Genomic DNA, 23065 nt, shown 5'->3' on the forward strand with positions numbered 1-23065 from the left:
TACTTCATCCAGAAAAGGTGCTTCATGAATAGATGGTGCATGAGTTTGTACAGGCTTTGGGGGAGATATGATCATAACTTCCCCTTCTTCATTTGTATCTTCCTTATCCGATTTTGTCTCTAGTTCCTCTTCTGATTCTTCCTGACTCTTGAAGTAGTTCAGAAATCTGAGAAGACTTGGAACCTTTTCCACCCTTCAATTTGAATTTGAGGGAACCCTTAGCATTAGAAGATGAGGCACCATCTTTCCCTGTGATTTCCAGCTGTGAATTTCTTCCAGGAGGGCCAAAACTTCCACAATCCAATCCCATCTTGGGATTAACTTTTTTAAGGTCTTTATTTTTCAACCATTTGTTAGTGTTTGCCAAAATGAATTGAAATCCATCCATGATAGATGTTCCTTCCTTCTATTGCCACTAAATAGGGAAAGGGCACTTCTTATCAAAACCGACCTAATGAAACTCCGGATCAAGACTGTTGCCGTCATCTTTAACTTGAATATCTAAAGGGATCTCCAACATGTAGAGATCGATTCTCTGCTGCAGGGTTAATTTACAGTAGTCCATCTTCATGATGTCAAGCTCTGTTCTCATATCAATCCAAATATCATCGATGCAATGAACATGTGTGAAAGCTCTTTTCATCTAAGAATTCATCTCTCAGTAATCAAAGTCAAATTTGGCCTTGAACTTCTTCAAGGTGATCAACTGCAACTCTGCTTCCATGTTCTTTGCTTTAGGCACAGAATTGATTGAATAGTTGACAATAGTCAAGGGTTTCGTTGAGGTAATACCAAAACCAAGCCTATGCATAGTATGTTGTTCACTCTGCACGTCCACGAGTTGTCTAGCTAGCTCCATCAAGATGATCCAATCTGTAGCATACCTAGGTAAGGTATACGGCTCATCTTTGATATATCCAACTCTTAAGTATGTAAAAGTTGCAAATTGAATGAAAATACAGCCGTATTGATTCACCTTTTCGCATGCAGCATCGGACACTCTTTTGACAAATAATTGTCTATCAAATAAACACCGGAAATGCCCAAAGAAGGCATCTTGGACCCTTCTATAGTGCCAGAGTGAGCTAGTCATAGTAATCCCGAATGGGAACTTGAAGGCGACCTCCCTTAGTTGAGAGACCAAAGAAAGATCCCATGGCAGTAGCAATGTAAATAAAGTAAGAGTTCATATAGAAGGGCGCTGAAGTTCTCACATTGCCTATCTGCCAATAGAGCGCAGTGCAGATGAGCTCTCCCCAAAAGATGTGTTCTTTGTTTTCCATGATTTGAAAGATGAACTTATACATCCATGGCTCGAAATCAATAGAATTTTTGAGACCGCAAATTCTACTAAGAAGGATGATGAGATCCTTATATTCTTGTTTGAAGTTAGACCAATGAACGGTCTTTGGCCATTTAGAAAAGTTGCTCCTTTTATTGTCTAACCAGTATAGGTTGACAAACTTCTAATAATCACCCTTTTGCCCATTCCAGCATGCCAAAGATGATTCTTTGGTTAAATCTACACATTCTTCTTTATGTGGTACTTTAAAGATATGCTCAATAACTTCTGGATCAAGGCTAATGATAACCTTGCCATCAACATCCTTGATAGTCTTTGTTTTTGGAGTAAAACACTGTGCACATCCAAGAACAAAATCAAGTTCTATGGCTGCCATAGGAAATGCAGACACCAAATGAATGTTACTGCTTTTGATGTGCTTCATCTCATGACCAACAGGATTTTCTATCCTTTGCAGAAAATCAACTACATCAATGTGACCAATCTTTGTATCCATCACATTGTTAAGAACGGATGCAACTAACGATGGAGTCGCATGAGCCAACTCTTTATCGTATTGATATTTCATCTTTCCTTCGGATTTTGATGGTGAGGGCATCTCTTGTGTTTGCACTACAACACCAAAATCCCAAAACATAAACACATCGTGTAAAAGAGGAAAATGGAAGGTGGAATGAAGTGTTATGAAAGTGGAAAATGGAAGATGGAATAAAACGAAATGAAATGAGAATGTGTGAAAGTGGAACGCATGGGAATGTGTGCAAATGAAGATTGCTGATTTTCAAACGTGACTTAGGGTTTTCAAAGCATTATTACGTGAAGAATGAGTACATGTAAGTGCAACATGTATCTCGAGATGAAAACTGACATGAGAAGCGAATGTGGATGATGGATGCACTTTACATGTAAGTGTGAATGAAGGATGAGATGGAAAGCATGGAAAAATGCGGAAATATGTATTTGCTCATGAAGGCGCAAATGCAGATGGAGAGATGGAAATGGAAAATGGAAGAGAGATAATGAATTTTATAGTCACCCTTGGTAAAATGATGAAGTCAAAGTACATGAAAGATGAAAATGACATCTTTTTGACTTTTCAACAAGTGACTTTTAATCAAAATCAGACCTTTTGGATGAAATTACAGGTAAGGCATTTCGTGTAACCGTGTCGTGTGAGTGGATGCAAAAAGTGAGATGAGTGAAAATGAAAGTGGAAAATGAGATTACATGCATGTGCGGATGATGAATGAGATGGAAAACATGTAATCGCATTTGTCAGATGAGATGCAAAGTGTTGTGACATGGAAAATGGAAGTGGAATATGATGATGCTTTCACATGAAGTGAAATAACAAGTTCTTGGAAAAGAATTCTTGACTTCTCCAAAGTGGAGAAAATCGGCAAGCAAGCACAAAACACAAAAACACAAAAGAAGAACGTACTTTTGGAAAGTGACTCAAACATGTCAAGATACGAAGCACTTCAACACACAAATTCGAAATTGGAACTTGGGAAAGAACCAAAAATATGAAAATGAACAAATTCTTCATTTTTTAAGAAAAAATGCACTTCCCATGGCATAGATTTTAACAAGTGGCAATCATCAAGCAATTATGTGCATAAAATCAGCAAAATAAGCACAAATTAAATAGCAAGAAAGAAGTCCACTTACATGAAAATTAAGTGTCAAAAATGAAGGAAAAAGATGCTCCAATGTTGAAAAATTCTCCAAAAAGGTAAGACTTTTTCCAACTTTGCAAATTCGAATGGGAGAGGGCAGCAAACAAGGAGTTCTTGTTAGAAGATGCCAAAACGTGCCCTAAAAACACTCCAAGATCCAACGTTTTGCATATGGAAAATCATGGGATGTTTTTGGTGAAAATCGTGTTTCACCAAGGAGCATGAGTAAATCGATTTGGTGTTTAAACACGAAAACATGCACCAATATGCAATGCAATCACCAAATAAGACCAAATCGATTCATATTGGAGCAAAAAAGTTGATCAAAAATGATGTTTTTTGAAGTTTTTCTCAAAAACGTGCCCTAGGATAGAGCTCAAGAAAAGGATTTTCAGCAAGATGAATTCATTTTTTATGCAAGAAAACTCATTGCCAAGAAAAAACGCCTTCAATGGAGAAGATTTCATTCAAATCCACCAAGAAAATATCTCTCAATGATCAAAATCAGGTTCTTGGAAGGCAAGTGCATGCATTTCTTCAAAATCGGATCTTTTGGAGAGCAATACACACATTTTAAAATATGTTTTTAGTTAAAATCGAACCTTTTTGGGTGTATGGCATGTTTTAAAATATGCAAACAAGGCAAATCGGACCTTTTTAGGTGCAGAGCATGTTTTAAAATATTCCAGTGATCAAAATCGCACCTTTTGGAGTGACTAGCATATTTTAAGTTACATCTCACATTTTGGATGCAAAGACATAAAAACTTACCTTTTAATGCAATGACATCAAAAAGGTCCACTTTTGATAACCTTTTGATATAATGACATCGAAAAGGTCCACTTATGATTCCAAGTTGAGCTTTATATGGAGTGACATGTAAAATGTCCACTTTTGATGGATTTTACATGTAATTGCATACAAAAAGTCCACTTTTGATAACTTAAAGTCATTTAATCAACTTAATTTCATAAAAATGTTAGTAAATGGGTCATAAACAACATTTATATATCATATTTAAAAATACAACACGTAAATATCATTTAAAGAGTAACATTTAAATGAGCATTTGATTTTAAAATCAAAAATTAAACTGAAACTATATAGTTGTATAGTCACTTTAAGTGAAAAATCAAAAAGTGACTCAACTTAAAATTATAACATAAAGTGCACTATAGTCACTTTAAGTGAAAAATTTAAAGATAAAGTAACTTAAAAGCATAACAAAAAGTATATTTAAGTTATATTTTAAAGTCAAATTGAAAATATAACATGATATTTTTAATTCGTGTTGTTGCACCAAAAAGGTCCACTTTTGAGGCATAAAAACGATCATATCATTTGACTTACAACTTCGATTGAGCTCTAAGTTAAATCAAATTGAAGGGTAAAACGAAAGACATGAAATGAGCAAAACCAAAGGACTAAAAACCAACAAACTCAAAAGCAAAGAAAAGGGCGATGAAGGCCTCAAGAATCAAGCATAGGCTCGACAAAAAGCAAAATGAAAAAGACTTGACGAAAGCCTTCAGTAAAACAATTTGATATACAAATTGAAGTTGATTGATCAATCAACATTAAACAATTGAATATCAAATTCAAACTTAGAGATAGACGAAGCTAGCTTGAAAAAGTTTGGTGTTGTTATCAACATTTTGTGGTGACAAAACGTAGGACACCAAAACTATAAATCCAAAATCAAATAACAACTATATACATTTCATATGAAAGATAGCTAAATTAACTTCCATAACTGACTACTACGATTACATTTTAAAAGAAACAAATCAATTTAACCATATCTACGACTATACATTTCAAAGTAATATAAAGGTACATACAAGTAAAAGGTTTAGGATTTCATACATGAAATTAAATTAAATATAAAGGTACATACAAGTAAAAGGTTTAGGATTTCATACATGAAATTAAATTAACTGACGGTGTGTTGTGTAAGACTCAGCATCTGGCAAAGAGGAGAAGCATTGACATAGGCTTAACCTCCCAATCGCAGACCTTAACATATCCCCACACAATCTCTTACAAGAAAGGTCCTCCTTACCCTGAGTTAAGCTTGGAACACCATAGTCCTACCATCCTGAGCATATTGGTGTTAAAGTGTCGGCTAAGCAGTTGACAAGGCTGAGGAATTCCTCCGTCAACCTTCCCTCTATTAGCTAGCACTCCTAACCTCTAGTGATCATTTATAGCAAGCATGCCTCTATTCTACCTTAACCAAGGATTTAGGTGGGTATTAAACATCCCGATTACCACCACTCGACTTGACAACCAATTATATCTTGGACAACTATGAGCTGACTTGGACTTAAGCAATTTCTTCCTTTAATTGATCATATAATTAAGACACTAGATAATAGTTTTATTTTTCTCTTGCAGGTTTCCTCTCATCTTCACACATTTACACTTGGCTTTACCATCCTTGGGTGCATCCTAGAGGACTGTTGATAATCATGAGATTCTTTTCAATCAGAATTGTTTGTGAGAGTCATTTTGAATTTAATCACAACTATTAGATATCAATATCAGAGAAAAACAAAAGATACTTCAAACCAAAGGTACGGCAGATTTTACACAACATAAAAGTACTATGCGTTAAAATTGGTTGAGCATTCATTTCCAAGGAATTATAGCAATTTTGTCCCTATGGGCACACACCCAATGCATATAAATAGGGACTTGTCATAACATAGAGCAAAGTTGATGATTCAGATACGAAATCGAGCTCAAGCTAATACTGCATTTGAATATAAAAAGGAGCTTTCTTGAATTGTAAGGCATTGCATACAATGCAAATAATTTGTAAAAAGATACATGGCCTGAGAAAAGAGAGAAACAATGCAAATCGTTGATGCGGTAGCATCCACTCTGCACGTTATGGCTTCACTCATGCGGCTCAATATGCAATAATAGTGTGGTATTATTGGCTTCACCTGAGCGGCTCAATATTGTAGTAATAGTATGGTATTATACTCCAAATATCAGACAGAGAGATAAGAGGATACTTAGTTTATAGAGAAGTTGTATACAGAAATGAGAGAGAGAGAGAGAGAGCGCATGAGACTGCTCTCTCAGCCGCCGGGAATAGAAATATAGCCCCCCGCTGCAGTTACAAGAAGGAGATTGATTATCACTTACAAGACTCCTTAAGTTCAAATTTTAAAAAACATCGATGCCGATAAAAGGTGGCAATGCTCACGTTTTGAAATCATATTAAAGTATATAGTTTATATTTTCTCCAAGATTTTAAACAAATATATCTTTACATGTATATATATATATATGATGTCACCATAATACTCTGATAATGTCTATATCAAAGTATCATGGTGGCATCATATATTCATATACAATTTGAACAACAAACGAAATCAAGATGGATATTGAAATGTGTTGGAGATTGTAGTTGTGATAGAGATCTTTATCTCCACGCGTTAATAATGTTATGGTCACCTTCTGTTGAAAAGGACATTTATGACAAATTGTAATATTGAATATTAAGACATGCTTCATACAACTTGTGCTGAGGCATGGAAATATGAAGTATTGTATTTAAAATAAAGTGTCATATTTTGGGAAACTCAAGAGACCTTCAATTGTAATGTGAAGAGTCTCTCCTCTTGTTATATATATCACATCATGCGAAGGACATTGTACACTTGAACATTTTTATTATCAATAAAAGAAATTTTTTGTTGTGAGGTTGGCTTTTTCCCTTCATTTTTGAAGGGTTTTCCTAGGGTAATTTTGTGTGTCTCTTGCATCTTGTTTGGTTCCTTCTTAGTGTTGGTTATCTTTATTTTTTGGGCTCAAAATCTAGCATGTTATCAGAGTCAGGTTTAGAGCCAAGTTTTATAGCAACAAGAAAGTAGTTTGAGAGAGTCCATTCATCATGTATGTTCGCTTCTACCATCTGTGATTGCTTTGGTTCTCTATCTCAACCATCACAGCGTATATTAAATGAATGGTCAGTGAATGTATTGTTGGGATAGAAGGTCAAGTTGTTTTCCTTATCTAGAAATGCTAGAGTTAAGTCATCGTTAGGATTCTTTTCCTTCTTGTATGATTGTGTAGATTGTATGCCAAGTGTCTCATTGCTTTTTATTGTGATTTCTAATTGTTTTCTTCTTGGCAACTTGGATCAATTGCTTTGTTATCTTTTTTGCCTTTGTTTAGGGTTTGGTAATGATGCAGTGAAATTTGTCCCGAGTCTTCTTTCTAAACTCCTTGGACACGAGCTATGAAATTTTCAAAAGAGACAGGCTCATACCTGTCCTCCATATCTGCTTGGAGCTTGCCTACAAATCATCAATATTTGGGTTACATGTATAGAAGTTTTTCTTTTCTTTTCTTTTTTCGTTCTCTCTATTTAGCATGTTAAGTAAATTGTTTATGTGTAGCTCATGACTCATTATCGGTTATGACCATAGTAACACGGGGACGCGTCCCCCCCCTTTTTGCCCGACGTCTCGGAGACTTCAACGCACCGGAGACTTGGGGACTCCGTCTCCCCGTCCCTAGCGGTGCCACTAGATTCCACCACCTCCACCGAGGATGGGGGACATCCTACTATTCACTATTTGCAAATTCAACTATTTATGTTTAATGTTCGATGTTCCAATTCAATGCAATGTTTCAAGTATTCACTCTTTTACATCTTTACATCCTATATTGCAATACATATTTTCATAACTAACATTTTTAAATACCATATGCATAGATATATACACCCCTCTTGTCCCCTACCGCCGTCCCCCCACCGTCCCCCCGCCGTCCCCAAATTAAGGCCCCTTTGTCCCCCCGTCCCGGAAACTTGTCCCCCCGTTTCGCCGTCCCCCCGTCCCCCAGGGTGGTGTAACTATGGTTATGACTACCAAGCGTTTTTTTCTTTCTAGCATCAGTCTTCAAGTGCACTCAAGTGAAAACCCTTTGGATTCTTGGAGACTCTAGTTAAGATGAGCAAAAGAATGTTTAGTCTTCTTGATGGCATGCATGGTGTCTTAATGATCTCGTCTTTCATTTTGTATAGTTCATTTCTGCAATGTATATTTTGTATTGCCTTCTTTGTATTGCATTGTTACTCCGGTACTTAGTTGCCCATCTTGGATAAGTTTGGACGACATCCAATCAAGAGATTGGATGGAGGGCTTCCCACTGTCGTTTATCAAATTCTAGATTTCACATAGACATAACCAAAGAAAAGAGCAAATGTCAAGTAGTCATGGGAGACCCTTGTTCAATCCCGATTCATCGAGTGAAGACAACACTACAGTTTCACTTGTCGAGTTGGATTGAAAGACCTAGGGCAACTCAAGATAGAAGTTTTGAGGTCTCCAACCAAAACAAAAGATGCCCAAGTCCAGGCCCAAATTCCCTCTGAATGCAACAACTTTCAGTAATGTGATGGAGAAAATGCAAATGCAGCAACTGCATCTAAACTTGAATGCCAAAGTCATTCAAGACAATAGGAAGCCCAAACTGGAGAACAAAAGATCTCTCAAATAACTCTAAGCATCAAAGGCGACACCTACTAGTCGAGGCAATCCATCAAGTACTACAACCATATTATGCTCTATGTCCAGCAAAAGGGCTCTTAACTCGAATATGATGATGGCAATTCTTTTTCTACAACTCTCAGAAGAGAATGGAACCGAGCAGTTGTGGATTTGCAAGTGGTCTTTCCACTATCGATGGTGACTATGAAATGAACGAAATCAAGAAATAGGTCCATGTTCTTTAATTAGAAACAACTCATTCTCACTCAATGAAAAATGCGTTTCTCTTTCTATTCATTCTTCAAGGTTAAAAAGTAGCGTCCATTCTTGGCAACTGAGCAATGAGAGTCTTCTTTATGAAAATTTATTATGTGTAAAGTTTTCTTTCTCCATGCATGAGTTGCATAGTTTAGAAATAGTAGGCATTCTTGGCCGTTTGAAAGATACAAAAAAATCTCTACCATTTATAGAACAATCAGATCTTAATTTGTGGTCTCTTTTATCTTGGAAACATCTGTATGCATGGTGTTTTGGACAATTTAGCACATTTTGTTTTCAAGCAAAACTCTAGCAAGCTACATATTTTTGCTTTGCCTCAGAGTTTCTAACAAGGCATCTTTAATGATCAGAGGGTGATTATCATATGCAAAATTTCTCGGAGGACTATCAAGTTTATCAAGCCGAGTATTTAATTATTGTTAAAAAGCATGCCTGTATTATTTAGCTGAAATTATTTTTTATCTTCAGTTACAGCCTATGTGTAACGGTTGCATGCATTACATCTAGTACTAATAGTTCTATATATAATTTATGGTTCATATTTGTATGCATGATCGAGAAGATTATATTGTTGCAGGATGCAACTAGATAAGGTTTTTGTATTCAATGGGAGTTTGTAATTCAGAGGGAAGTTTCATTTGCCATCTTCTTATGAAGATCAAAGGAATTATTGATTAAGAGGGAGTTCACAAGGAATCCCCACCTTTCTTATACATGCTTTTAATGCTTCTGGTATTGTAGAATTGAGGCTCTTATTTTTTGTGTTGATTACGAGTTCTAATTCATGTGAAATTAATGATAGTTTTAAGATCAACCTTATAACTGTTTCACTTCTAAGAGATTCATAGTGAACATCCTATTGAGAGAGTCCATGATGTCATCGCGTTGAGTCATGTTGAGAGAGTCCATGACTGTATCATGTTGAGAGAGTTTGTGATAAAATGTTGGTTGTAAACCTTACTAGCTTGTCATGTTGAGAGATTCCATAACATCACGTTAAGTGAGTCCGTAATGAAAGTTGAATGTGATTTTTGCAGGTTTGTCATATTGAATGATTCCATGATTATGAGTAATTTTTATAGGTCTATCATGTTGAGTGATTCCATGATGATTAAATTGTTCTCTTAGTGTCATGTTGAGAGATTCCATGACAACATCTTATTGAGAGAATCTATGATGAAAGTTGGTTGTGTTTCTTGCAGGGTTTTCATGTTAAGTGATTCCATGAGTTTTCTAGGATCTATGTGATTAGATTTTGTCATTGACATTTTGATTGCAGCCTTGTATGGCTGTTCAGCTAAAGATCTCTCTCTCACTTAGAGGGAGTGTTGGAGGTTGTAGCTGCAATACAAAGCTTTATCTCCAGGCATTAATACCGTTATAGTCACCTTCAGCTGAAAAAGACATTTATGATAAATTGTAATATTAAATATTAAGACATGTGTCATACAACTTGTGTTAAGGAATGGAAATATGAAGTATTGTATTTAAAATTAAGTGCCATAGTTTGGAAAACTCAAGAGAACTTCGGTTCTAATGTGAAGAGTCTCTCCTCTTGTTATATATCGCATCATGCAAAGGACATTGAACATTTGAACATTTTTATTATCAATAAAAGAAATCTTTTGTTGTTTGGCTGGGTTTTTCCCTTCATTTTTTAATGGTTTCTTCAGGTAATTTTGTGTGTCTCTTGCATCTTGTTTGGCTCCTTATTGCTCGTTATCTTTATTTTCTAGGCTCAAAATCTAACAATATGTAACTCATGTGCACTTGGGTTGCAAATATCAAAGGATATCATGTAAATTCTGCCCACAACATAGACAAAAGCTTTATTCATGCAGTGTAGCGCCAATGTTCACGGCATTATGGCACCAATGTTTACAGCATTGTAGCAACACAATTCACAACATTATTCATTCCACCTTCAATCTGATTTATAATTTCTGATTTGAACTGAAACTTTCACCATTAATTCCAGATGTGAACTCTGTATGAATCCACAAGCCTTGAAGGAGTGTGTTTTCGTCCAAACCTTCTTGGTTCCAAGGCTTTCCATCCTTAGAACAATCCAGTCATTGTATCTTACCAACAAGAAAAAGGCTTGAATAAAATAATCTCATAACATATTCCTAAATGAATGAAGAGTTTTGCTTATATAGCTTCTTAAATCAGTGAACACTCTTACTTCTAGCGATGTGGGATTAAAGTCGCTTTTAATTTACAAAGTCACTTTCAATTTAAAAAGTCACTTTAATTTTATAATATCACTTTGTAATATAAAGTGATCTCAACTTCACAAATCATTAATAATTTTAAAAAAATCATTTCACCCCAAATAAAGCTGTGACTGGAAGATATCCCTATTAAAGTAATTTATTAGCCTATCGGGATGGGAAAATAGGCTAAGCAAGCTATTTTAGAGATTACGGAGAAGGGGACATTGCAAGTGCACACTCAAAGTTGGTGATCTATCATGGATGATATTCTCGTTGGATGTGGGTTCTAACAAGATTTTCATTTTTGTGCAGTGGTTCCAAAAACAAAGTGAGAATTGATAACCTCCTATTTTGGTCTATGAAATTTGTGGGTGGACAAGACTGCAGGGATATTAATGACTTTTACTTCTTGAGGTACAATATTACTCAGACAAGCACATAAAGTGAGCTAGATCATTAAGGATGTGTAACATTTGAACCCTTCACATCTAATTGCATTATCCCTTTTCTCCATTGGTTGATAACTATGTTCTTACGCACCAGGAATGCTCTTAGCCATGATCATGGTCCTTGCACCAAAGTCCATCATGGAGTTACATAATCATTTTTTCCAAATTATTGAAGTTGTATAGAAAGGCATTAACTTTGGTTTATTTATCTCTATGCGAACATTGTGGAGGGCAGCATGCTAATCAGTTGGAGTGGTTTTAGATCAATCTGTTGCATTTCTTCTAGTGTTAATGAATGACACTGTCAACTTAATAGGATTCTTGTGTCTTCAAAGCTTCCCATAGCAAACTTATTTTCTAAGAAATGGACAAATTATCATGTAAGTAGACATTTATAGTTGTTTACTTCAGCTGTTCCAATACATTGATTGTGTGAAAGGCCAAGTTCTTACCACGTAACCCTAAGTAACCCCAGTTCACCTAATATCTTGGTCTTTCAATCCCAACATTAGTTGTTGTTAGTGGACCTAATTCCTTGGTCACTTAAGACTACTCATCTGAATGTTTAGTAGCCCACCTTTGTATTATGGGAATGTTGAATTTCGGAGTAGTTGAATGATTTGGATAATAGAAACAGTCCTTGGTTTTGATTCTTCATCATCCTACGTTTAGATTGGGTAGATTAATCAAAATATATCAAATAAGCTCTAGGGGTAGAAGGAACATTCAAAATGACTACTTTTTCTTCTCCGTCAATGAGACCAATGCATGTTCCTAGGCAGTCTCTTCCTTTTGTTGCATGGACACAACGCATGTTCCAAGGCAGTCTCTTCCTCTTGTTGCAAGGACATTTCTTGCACTTAGAGTTATGAGGACCACATTTTGCACTCTTACAAACTATTTTTGGGGTTTCCAATAGTAGAATTCCTTCCATAGCTACAATTTGTCAATTTGTCTTTGTGCATCAATTCTTTGCTCTAAGTTTACCCTAAAGTAAACTCTCATAGCATGAGCAGCATTGCAAGGAAAATGCCACATATCAGTGTCCTTTTCAAAACTGTTCTATCCTAGTATGAGATCTCGTTTACTGGATCATGCAGAATCTATTGCAATGGTGTATCTACCAGGACAATCTAATACTGTAACTGCATGTGAGATTGATTCTATGCTTGGCTTTGATTTTGGCAATGAGGTTGACATCAATTTGATTGGACTGGGGCCTTGGGCATTCATTGTTCTATTATGCAGGCCTAGGATATCCAACTTGCTGCCTTCTGAAATTGATGATTTCAATTGAAAAACTCCTCAAACTGCTGTTTATATCATCCGAACTCTAGAGTAGCATGAGATATAGATGCTCTTCATGTTACCTACCTCCAAAGTAGCTTGAGACATGGATGCCTAGGATATGCAACTTGCTACCTTCTGAAATTGATGATTCAATCGAAAAACTCCTCAAACTGCTGTTTATATCATCCGAACTCTAGAGTAGCATGAGATATAGATGCATGCCTAGGAGAGTAGACATACATGGATGGAGGTACTTGTAGAGAACTTAGAAAAGTAAGTCTTGTACTTGAAGCATAAACTTGTACTGGGAGTGAGAATGCAGGGAACATAGGCATGGGTAATCTCGGAGAGAGCCTTCCTACATATTTAGATTATTCTCTGCTATGACCACCAGCTCATTTCATTAGAAAAGCCTACCTCCTACTGATTGGATCGTCACTGACATGTGGGAATTGAAAAATTTGAGATAGAATACAGATGCCATTTTATCTGGAAGTCGTGCAAAAACAGGTATCCTCTCCTAAGCCTTAATGAACTTGGTGTCGAAGTTAGTTGCAACTTCTTGTGGTGCTCACAGTACAGTAATCAACAGCAACAACAATGAGGACTTATCTCCTTTTTCCTTCCCCGTTGCAGCTGGGTCCATTTTATCCCTGTATATTACCACTATGCAGTGTATACATGGTGCATACTTCCGCTTACACACTATAATGTAACAATAACAATTACGAAGCACATTCCGGAGTAGCTTATATTAACTTATATTTCAAACCATTACAACGCATACCTCTTATCAAAGATTAGAAGATATAATATGTTGCTAAAATCAAGGACATTTTACGAATTCGAGAGCAATATTACAATTGCGACGAATAAAAGAATAGCAAAGTTACTGGAAATTAAACAGAATTTGAAGATTCTTTTAGAAATTGACTGCATGATTTTAAAAGGTCACCAAATAATTGCAGCTTAAAAGAGGGCAAATGAGATAACCTGAGGCGAGGTCATACGGAGAAAGGCTGTGAATGGAATCAAGCGTAGTGTAGCCTGCTGAAGCGAGTTTTGCCCTCTGAGAAGGCGCCAAAGGAAGGCATATAATGTCCATTTCAGAAACAACGAACTCGCAAAGAACTGACGAGGCAAATGCACATATTCTGCCGCCAAATAAATCACCACAAATCTCAAACTGCTTGAAAGGAACATGGACATTTGAAATTGGTTTTTCCAACTATACTATGTGCTTCGTTATAAATATTTAATTTATTAATATATAAAAAAATGGTTATAAATATTTAATTTATTAATATATAAAAAAATCCTTGTGATATGAGGGGATATTTAGGAAAATAAAAGAAAAATTAAATTATAGATATATGTAAAGAAAATAAATTAGTATAGATGTCTTGAATAAATATATTTAAAGAAATGTCAATAGATATCTATTAGTTAAAATTTAATTTATTAGATCTAAAAAAAAAAAATTCTTACATTCTTATTTATTTATTTTTAGTGAAAATGATTATTTTTATCTACAAAGTTTATAATTTTAGCAAATATTTTATGTAGTGTTTATTTTTATTTTTTAAATACACTTTGCTTATAATTAGTATTAAGATTTTGATGAGTACAGGGAAGTTCGTAGTTATGTGTGTTCGAGGTGGAGTAGTACTGTGAGAATCACCTAGATCCAATGAATGTTAAGTGTTTCATTTATTCTCATGAAAGATAAATTCATGTGTGAATCACTACTCATGATAGCCGTGATACATGGGTCAATGAGATTGACTCAAAAAAACTACAAAGTTAAATCTTGATAACAATATCATAATATAGATGGATGTCAAATTTAACCTAAAAAGTAAATTTTAATTAATTTCGATAAGCATTCTACAATGGGAGAATGGAGGAGTGAGATTGTGTGAGCGTGTTAATGTTAACTTTTATTCTTCTAGGTTAAATTTGACAACCATCTACATGTCAAAAGTTTAAATCTTATTATAATTAGAATATACTTTTACAAATAATTTAATAAATATAACATAAAATATTCGTTTAAATTATAATATTTGTCGATATAAATCATCCATTTTAAAAATAATTTTAGATGTAGTAAATTAAATTATAATTATTTTGTAGTGGATATCTATCGGCATTTTTTAGCAATATCATAATATAGATGGTTGTCAAATTTAACCTAAAAAGTAAATTTTAATATTAACACACTCACGCCATCCCACTCCACTCGTTTTGCCATTGTAAAATGCCTATCGACATTAATAAATAAATCTTCTTATAGTGTGAATTCAGTTTAAGGAAATAAATGTATTTAATTAACAATAATTGAAAACTCTCTCTCTCTCTCTCTCTCTCTCTCTCTCTCTCTCTCTCTCTCTCTCTCTCTCTCTCTCTCTCTCTCTCTCTCTCTCTCTCTCTCTCTCTCCACATACACAATGAGTAGATGTATCTAAATCATGAAGAAAATTATGTGATCAATCTAATATGTTATTTAGAATTATTTTATATGTATTAGTTAAGTATGTTGAAGCCTATGTGATCTTTGTGTTGGTAGAGAACAAATTCACATGTATGAGATGAAATCACAATGATGGTTGTACTTTAGCTTCAAACTTGAAATGGAAATCAAAGGTGTTATACTCAACAAATTTGTCTAATATGTGATAATTCACTCTACTGTTCCTAGATACGCAAGGCTTGGCAACGTTAAGAAATATTTTAAGGGCTAACAGTTTGTCACAAGGAGGCATGTTATCCTATATCATCAAGTAAGAAGAAGTAGTCTTTGATGGCATGAGATAATGTCTCTAGACTCAAAGAGGAAGGTGGTTTTGGGATTAGAAACATGCAAGATCAAGGTAATCCTTGGGGGATAAGGTAATTAATTTGGAAAATGTTTAGATACCCACATTAAAAATGGGTAAGGATCCTTGATTACAAATACTTGAAAACTATAGGTCAAGCTTATGTCCTACGTGTAAAAAATCCTCCAAAGGGATCTAGAATATGGAATTTCATGTTAGAATATAAATTCACTATTTGTAAAAATTAACTTGGAACATAGATTATGGGCATCAAGCAAGGTTTTTCTCTAATTCTTGGGAAGGATTTAAACCTATTTGTGAGCAAACTTTCTTTTATACGCTTTTCCTCTCCTCAAGTCCTTATGGGGTGTTGATGTTAAGGATTATATTGAAATACTTAATGAAAGCCTCTCCTAGGGTTAGAAATGGAAATCTTTCAAAGGATTGGGGATTACCTTGAAGAGATTATTAGTAAAATAGCATCTCTTTTAACTTGGGGCTAGATATCCTAGTCTAGGATGGCTCCAAATTTGGTAATTACAACACAAAACATGGATATACCTACCTCTACAATAAAAAAGGTAAGACCTAGAATGGACCTCCCACTAACAATTCATTACGATAAATTGTATATCCCTAAAGTTGTCTAGTTTTCTTGGCTTGGTCTTCAAAATAAATTCCTGACATTTGACAAATTAAGAAAATGGGCTTTGAAGAGCCTAGCATTTTCCCTTTATGTGAAAAAGTAGAAGAATTTGTTGATCACATATATTGCTTAGTTGTGAATATTCCTTTCAATGTTGGACTTGGTTGCTAGAAATGTTAGGTTTAAAAATAGTCTTTCCTCCATCTATCCAAAGTATGTTTTTGGGTTGGCCTCTACTAAAAACAAATTGTGTCTTTAAAGGCTTGTGGATTACTGCTCCTTCAATATTGATATGGGAACTCTGGAAAGAAAGAAATAGTAGATTTTTTAAAGGAAACAAGTATACTAGTGGTTAATTAACTATTAAAATAGAGGCTGTGATAATTGAGAATCTTAATGGGCATATGCATCAAGTTGTGGTGCCAAAAAGGTGACGAGGTTTTTTTTTTTCCCTAATTTCAATAGCGCGTACGCGTTATTTGCGTAATCAAAAAAGTATATATGATGGGCTGCAGACCCACAACCCATCATTTTTATCATCATTTTTTGCTATTCCCACAGAGAACAGCGCGTACGCAAGTCAAAAACCCAAGTTTTCACCATCATTTGCCAATATGCCTCCTCACCAACGAAATTGAAGACAACAAGCACACCCACGACGACGCCATAAGTGATATAAAATTAACTTTGCGTTGTTTAATATGTTTTTCATATTGTTTTGTAGGTTTTTTATATTGTTTTTTAGGGTTTTTACAAATTTCATTTAGATTTGTTTATTTATTTGGATTTCAATTGATTTTTTATCAAGAAATGTTCATAATGAACCAAAAAATCCACAAGAGCCTCAAAACCCTCAAAACCAAAACCTCCTCCAGAAGAACAACAAATTCCATAACCTGAACCAATTGCAAGACCTCCGCCAGGCACACAAGAAAATATAATAAATGAAATAAAGAGAGGCAAAACTGAATTAGAAAGACTCATTGCTCGGTTGAAAGAATCCGGACAAACCAATCCAATGAGGGCTCAATTGGCATCATCCCTCGAATCCATTAACACCTAGATAGCCTTAGTTAGTGGTCAGTTAGATATTTGGCGGGTTAAGAGGGATGAACAAAAAATATTTTATGCAAATAAATTGTCATATGAAGATGTTAAAAAAAAAGAAATACCAAAAGGTATTATATGTGCATTATTTAGAAAACCCAGTGAGAAAAATACTATTAGAGAGGGTACTAAACGATTCCCCATCCATTGGTGCATACATGATGCTATTAGAAACAATTTTTGGGATAGATGGTGGATGGTTTTTGATGCCCCTCCTTGCAACAATCACGAGGTCCCCATGTATTTTTTGAAGAAATTATATTATGAGTTTTTCCTTGGGGAGATCCCCAATTATTTCGATATATTAGACTCCCAAGGTAGAGGTGGGGGGTCATCATTTGACAGGCCGAGAGCACGTTGTGACCCTAATGTAGTTAGGGCACCTATGGTCAAGCCACAGCACGAGCATGTGACTATTTCTTCAGTTGTGAAGGAAAATGTAGAGGCCAACACTCTAGGGACCATTAATGCTTTTACACAGACCCTCATCCATTCCATGAGCCCATTAGTTGAGGGGGAGCCTTCTATGCGTTGTGGTCACATGTGCACTTCATGCAGATCCCTATGCACATTTGGCACTCATGCTAGAGATGGTGTGGATGACGGGCTTGTCACCGATCAGTTCCTAAACGACACATTTGGCATTGACACACAGGTAAATTACAATTATAATTTACTAATTTGATCACATTTCATATGTATAGTGAATGATTAATTAATTAGCATCTATTGAAATTGTTCAAAATTCAGGGTCAGAGTGTTGTTGGGCCTAGCAGTAATCCTTTAGGCCCATTTTTTGTCCCTTCCACGAGTCCTGAGGTATGTATCGATTTAATCATTTTAATTAATACATATATTTATTGCATAATCATATTAAGGATTGACAAAAAAAATTATGCATGTGCATCAGTTCTCCGCAGGACCCTCAACCTTTACCACAGACTCGGAGCATAGACATCGTTCGAGCTTCACACAGGTACAGTTGTTTCATGTTAATTTAATTCATTTGATTATATTTATTTTATGTTTCATATTAGATGTAACGTGTATTGTATGACATGTAGCTCATGATGTCGGACACACCTCCTCATCTGCGACAGTCTATTGATAGTGGAGTGGTTGCAGTTGTGGCTAGCTCACAGCCACTGACGGAGGTATGAAAGAATTTTCTTCATTTTAGTTGTTGTTTATAATAGTTAATCTCAAAATTTATAATGTTATTTATAAGTGATTATATTTATTGAATTTTTGTAGGGTCTCATCATGTCTGATCGTCCACGAGCATTTGAGGTGAACTTACAGAGTGACTATTTGTTGGCGGCAAGAAAATAATTGATTTTGTGTATACATATATTTGATTTCAATGTATAATACATATTGATTCATATCTACTTTCTTTGTATCAGTTGGAGCTGGAGAAGAGCCTCAACAAGAGGTCGAGTGAGCGTGTCAAGAGGGCCCCATCATCTCTACTGTCTCCCTCCACACGACAACAGAGGACATCAAGAGACTTGTTTCCTTCCCCTCGTGGGAAGGAAAATATGTAGTTGATCTAGAGATGTATATATATAGGCATCAGTGGACATATTCGATACACATTTGATGTATATGACATTCTATATTTGATGTATGACATTATTCGACTTATGACATTATTGGTTAATATATGATATGTTTGTTCATATACGACATATGATATGATATGATATGTTTGTTCATGTATGACATTAAATTAGATATGTTCATGTATGACATTAAATTAGATATATGCATGTATGAAATTAAATTCAATACCTAATCTATTCAAAACTTTGATAGAATATTGATTAACAATAAACTTTATCATTGTTTAAGCATAAGTTAATCATTTGCAATATGTCATCGTCATATGATTTATGATCTTGTTCATGTTTAAAGTTTTCCTTCTCTATCATTTGTTTATCAAGTTTAATTCAATACCTAATTAGTTTGAATTTTTGATACAATATTGATTGGCAATAGACTTTATCAGGCAATATTCGTGGACCTCCTGGCAATTGGTCACCTAAATGAGAACCTTGAGATTTATTAGGAACTCCATTAAAGAAATTAGTATTTTGAAATTACTCTACCCAACAAAATTAGATCAAAAGTTCTCTAAACATTTATGTTAAAAATAAGAAAAAAATTTGATCACAAGTGGTCACAAAGTTTGTGTAGAAGAAAAAATCATTGTTACAAAATGAACATAGACAAGAAGAAAAAACACAATTATCTTGTTGAGCTTCAATACATAACCACCATTCTTTATAATCAATTGAAAAATGTTAGAGATAGTAGAGAAAAGATGGATTATTTGCAAAAAAAGTCATTTTAAAAATCATAAATGTAACATAATAACTAGTTGATTGGAATGTGTTGTTATTATTCTATAGTAACTAGATTAAGGTAAAAATAAAAGTTTAATAAATAGTTGTGATGTATAAGAAAGAGAGATATCTCACATGAGAGGGGGACGAATCTAAGACGACACATAAGATACTTGTAAGAGGGAGCTATACTTGTTAACAAATTTACAATGCATGTTATGGAAAATCATAGAGCATCTTTAAAAGGAAATAAAAGAGTATGACAAGTGGAAGGAACATGTTGTTTTGTAGACTCGTATTCAAATTTGGGTGTCGATTTTCTAATGAAGGATTCAAGCACTGCAATTTGGTAGTTTTGGCTCATGTTATCCTTGTATCTCACTCTCTCTTATCCCCCCCCCCCCCCCCACCCTCTTCATATTTCTATTTTTTCCATATCTATGTAGCCATCTATCCTCTTCATCTCCCCCTCACTAATGCAGAGATGTTGAGCAAGAAGTGAGGTTTAAGCACTTTCTTCTTCCTAATCTACCAAACTAAACTTGTGGCCTTCCTAATATCTTACTCCTTTAGGATATCATTTTTGTGGCCTATCTAAAGTGATAGGGTCATTTGTGAACTCCTCCAAGGTGAGTATTCCTCCAATCAAGATCTTGCGCCTTTTTTTTTTAGGGACACTAGCCCTACTCCAAGCCAATAACTGTAACTCTTCACCAATGGCTTCACTAACCCCAAGTTTCTATTGGGATACCTTCCTTATGTTGAACTGATTGAGAATCAACTCTTGGTTTATCCCTCCAATTGTCATACAATACAAAATGTTGACTATCATAGAATTCCTTGTAGGTCTCTTAATTTGATTTTCTGGACTTAAATTCCTCTTAGGTTGAAATCTAACTATTCTATGGGTAGATTCAGACACCCTTCTAAAATTTATTTAAGACTCCAAAGCCTAGATTCTCAATTCCATTCCTGTAGCACCTAACCCATGTAAAGTACATAGACCTAATAAAGTCACACTAGGTTTGGTTTTCAAAGTAATTACTAGATAATTGGTGCATGAATTGGTGCATGGCCTCAGACCTCCTCTATTCACCAATATTTATCATCTTCAAATTATGATGAAACACAATAATGTTTCCACTTTTTTCTATTATATATTCCCCCTTATGAAAATACTCATAGAACTAATAAACCATTCATCTCCTCCTTGCAACACTTCTCTACTTCATGTCTTTGCTTGACTCATATCTTAACTATAACACTTCTCTCCCTGAGCAGCATTCACCAATAGTTCATTTATCCCCCTTTGACTCATATCTTCTATTTTTACATCACTACCTTTGATATAAGTCCATTCAATATTTTATCTTCATTAACAATTTATCAATGTTTTAAACTAAATTTCCAATTTTGTTAACTAAATTTCCAATTTTGTTAACTAAATTTCCCCTTTTCTTAACATCTTTAAAGTTAGTCAATATTGATTATCCATTGTCACATAAGAATAGGAGGAGGTTGGGGATAGGGTTTACCCGGCCACCTGGAGCTAACGAAGTAGACAATTCGATCCCACGACGAAAGGTGAGAGAGATTTGGCAGTTGGCAACTTTGTACTAGCCAACACTGCAAGTTTCAATATCACCCGAGATGGCATTTTAAAATGAAAACAGAATGTGATCTCCAAAAAGTGAGAGAGGTTATTGTAGGTCTCTACAACACGGTCCTGTAGGAATTGGAATCACATCCATACCTCGCACGAGCTCCAAGATATGCCCTATCAAAGATTGCAGCCCTATGGGATTTAGTGACCTTTGGGGACATTCCGGTTCAGCGTGCCCAAGAACATTCAAGCACTGAAGGGGATAGGACGAGGTTGAGGATAGGGTTTACTCGGCCACCCGAAGCTAACAGAGTAGACAGTTCGATCCCATGATGAAAGGTGAGAGAGATTTGGCAGTTGGCAACTTTGTACTAGCCAACACTGCAAGTTTCAGCATCACCCGAGATGGCGTTGTAAAATGAAAATGGAATGTAATCTCCAAAAAGTGAGAGAGGTTATTGTAGGTCTTTGCAACACAGTCTTGTAGGAATTCAATCGCATCCATACCTTGCACGAGCTCCGAGATATGCCTCGTCAAAGATCGCAACCCTATGGGATTTAGTGACCGTTGGGGACATTTTGGTTCGGCATGCCCGAGAACGTTCGAGCACTGAAGGGGATAGGAAGAGGTTGAGGATAGGGTTTACCCGGCCACTCGGAGCTAAAGGAGCAGACAATTCGATCCCACGATGAAAGGTGAGAGAGATTTCGCAATTGGCAATTTTGTACTAGCCAACACTGCAAGTTTCAGCATCACTCGAGATGGTGTTGTAAAATGAAAACGGAATGTGATTTCCAAAAAGTGAGAGAGGTTATTGTAGGTCTTTGTAACATGGTCCTGTAAGAACTAGAATCGCATCCATACCTCGCACAAGCTCCGAGATATGCCCCATCAAAAATTGCAGCCCTATGGCATTTAGTGACCCTTGGGGACATTCCAGTTCAGCGTACCCGAGAACGTTCGAGCGCTGAAGCAGATAGGACGAGGTTGAGGATAGGGTTTACCTGGCCACCTGGAGCAGACAGTTCGACCCCACGATGAAAGGTGAGAGAGATTTGGCAGTTGGCAACTTTGTACTAGCCAACACTGCAAGTTTCACCATCACTCGAGATGGCGTTGTAAAATGAAAATGGAATGTGATATCCAAAAAGCGAGAGAGGTTATTGTAGGTCTCTACAACACGGTCTTGTAGGAACTAGAATCGCATCCATATGTTGCACGAGCTTCGAGATATGCCCCGTCAAAGATTGCAACCCTATGGGATTTAGTGACCCTTGGGGACATTCCAATGCAGCGTGCCTGAGAGTGTTCGAGCACTGAAGGGGTAGGACGAGGTTGAGGATAGGGTTTACCCAACCACCCGAAGCTAACAGAGTAGACAGTTCGATCCCACAACGAAAGGTGAGAGAGATTTGGCAATTGGCAACTTTGTACTAGCCAACACTGCAAGTTTCAGCATCACTCGAGATGGTGTTGTAAAATGAAAATGAAATGTGATCTCCAAAAAGCGAGAGAGGTTATTGTAGGTCTTTGCAACACGGTCCTGTAGGAACTAGAATCACATCCATACCTCACACGAGCTCCAAGACATGCCCCGTCAAAGATCGCAGCATTGTGGCATTTAGTGACCCTTAGGGACATTCCAGTTCGGTGTGCCCGAGAATGTTTGAGCACTGAAGTGGATAGGATGAGGTTGAGGATAGGGTTTACCTAGCCACTTGGAGCTAACGAAGTAGACAGTTCGATCCCACCACGAAAGGTGAGAGATATTTGGCAGTTGGCAACTTTGTACTAGCCAACACTACAAGTTTT

General features: G+C 35.9%; 1 protein-coding gene across 3 annotated transcripts in view; it reads right to left on the bottom strand.

Moving 5' to 3' along the window:
- The window catches only part of RAD51C (RAS associated with diabetes protein 51C), a 172943-nt gene extending 159002 nt beyond the window's left edge, over positions 1–13941 (bottom strand). For 2 of the 3 annotated variants that reach the window (XM_089830791.1, XM_089830793.1), the window contains exon 1: positions 13723–13940. In XM_089830791.1, the coding sequence (XP_089686917.1) occupies positions 13723–13834 (112 nt within the window). In that variant the 5' untranslated portion in view covers positions 13835–13940. Of the gene's footprint in view, positions 1–13722 lie in introns of all 3 variants that reach the window. The other variant, XM_089830792.1, reaches the window with a different exon arrangement.
- Positions 13942–23065: the final 9124 nt, after the last annotated feature.

This window comes from Cupressus sempervirens, chromosome 5, assembly GCF_028749045.1.
Source record: "Cupressus sempervirens isolate cs-2001-9-10 chromosome 5, ASM2874904v1, whole genome shotgun sequence".
Classification (NCBI taxonomy): Eukaryota; Viridiplantae; Streptophyta; class Pinopsida; order Cupressales; family Cupressaceae; genus Cupressus; species Cupressus sempervirens.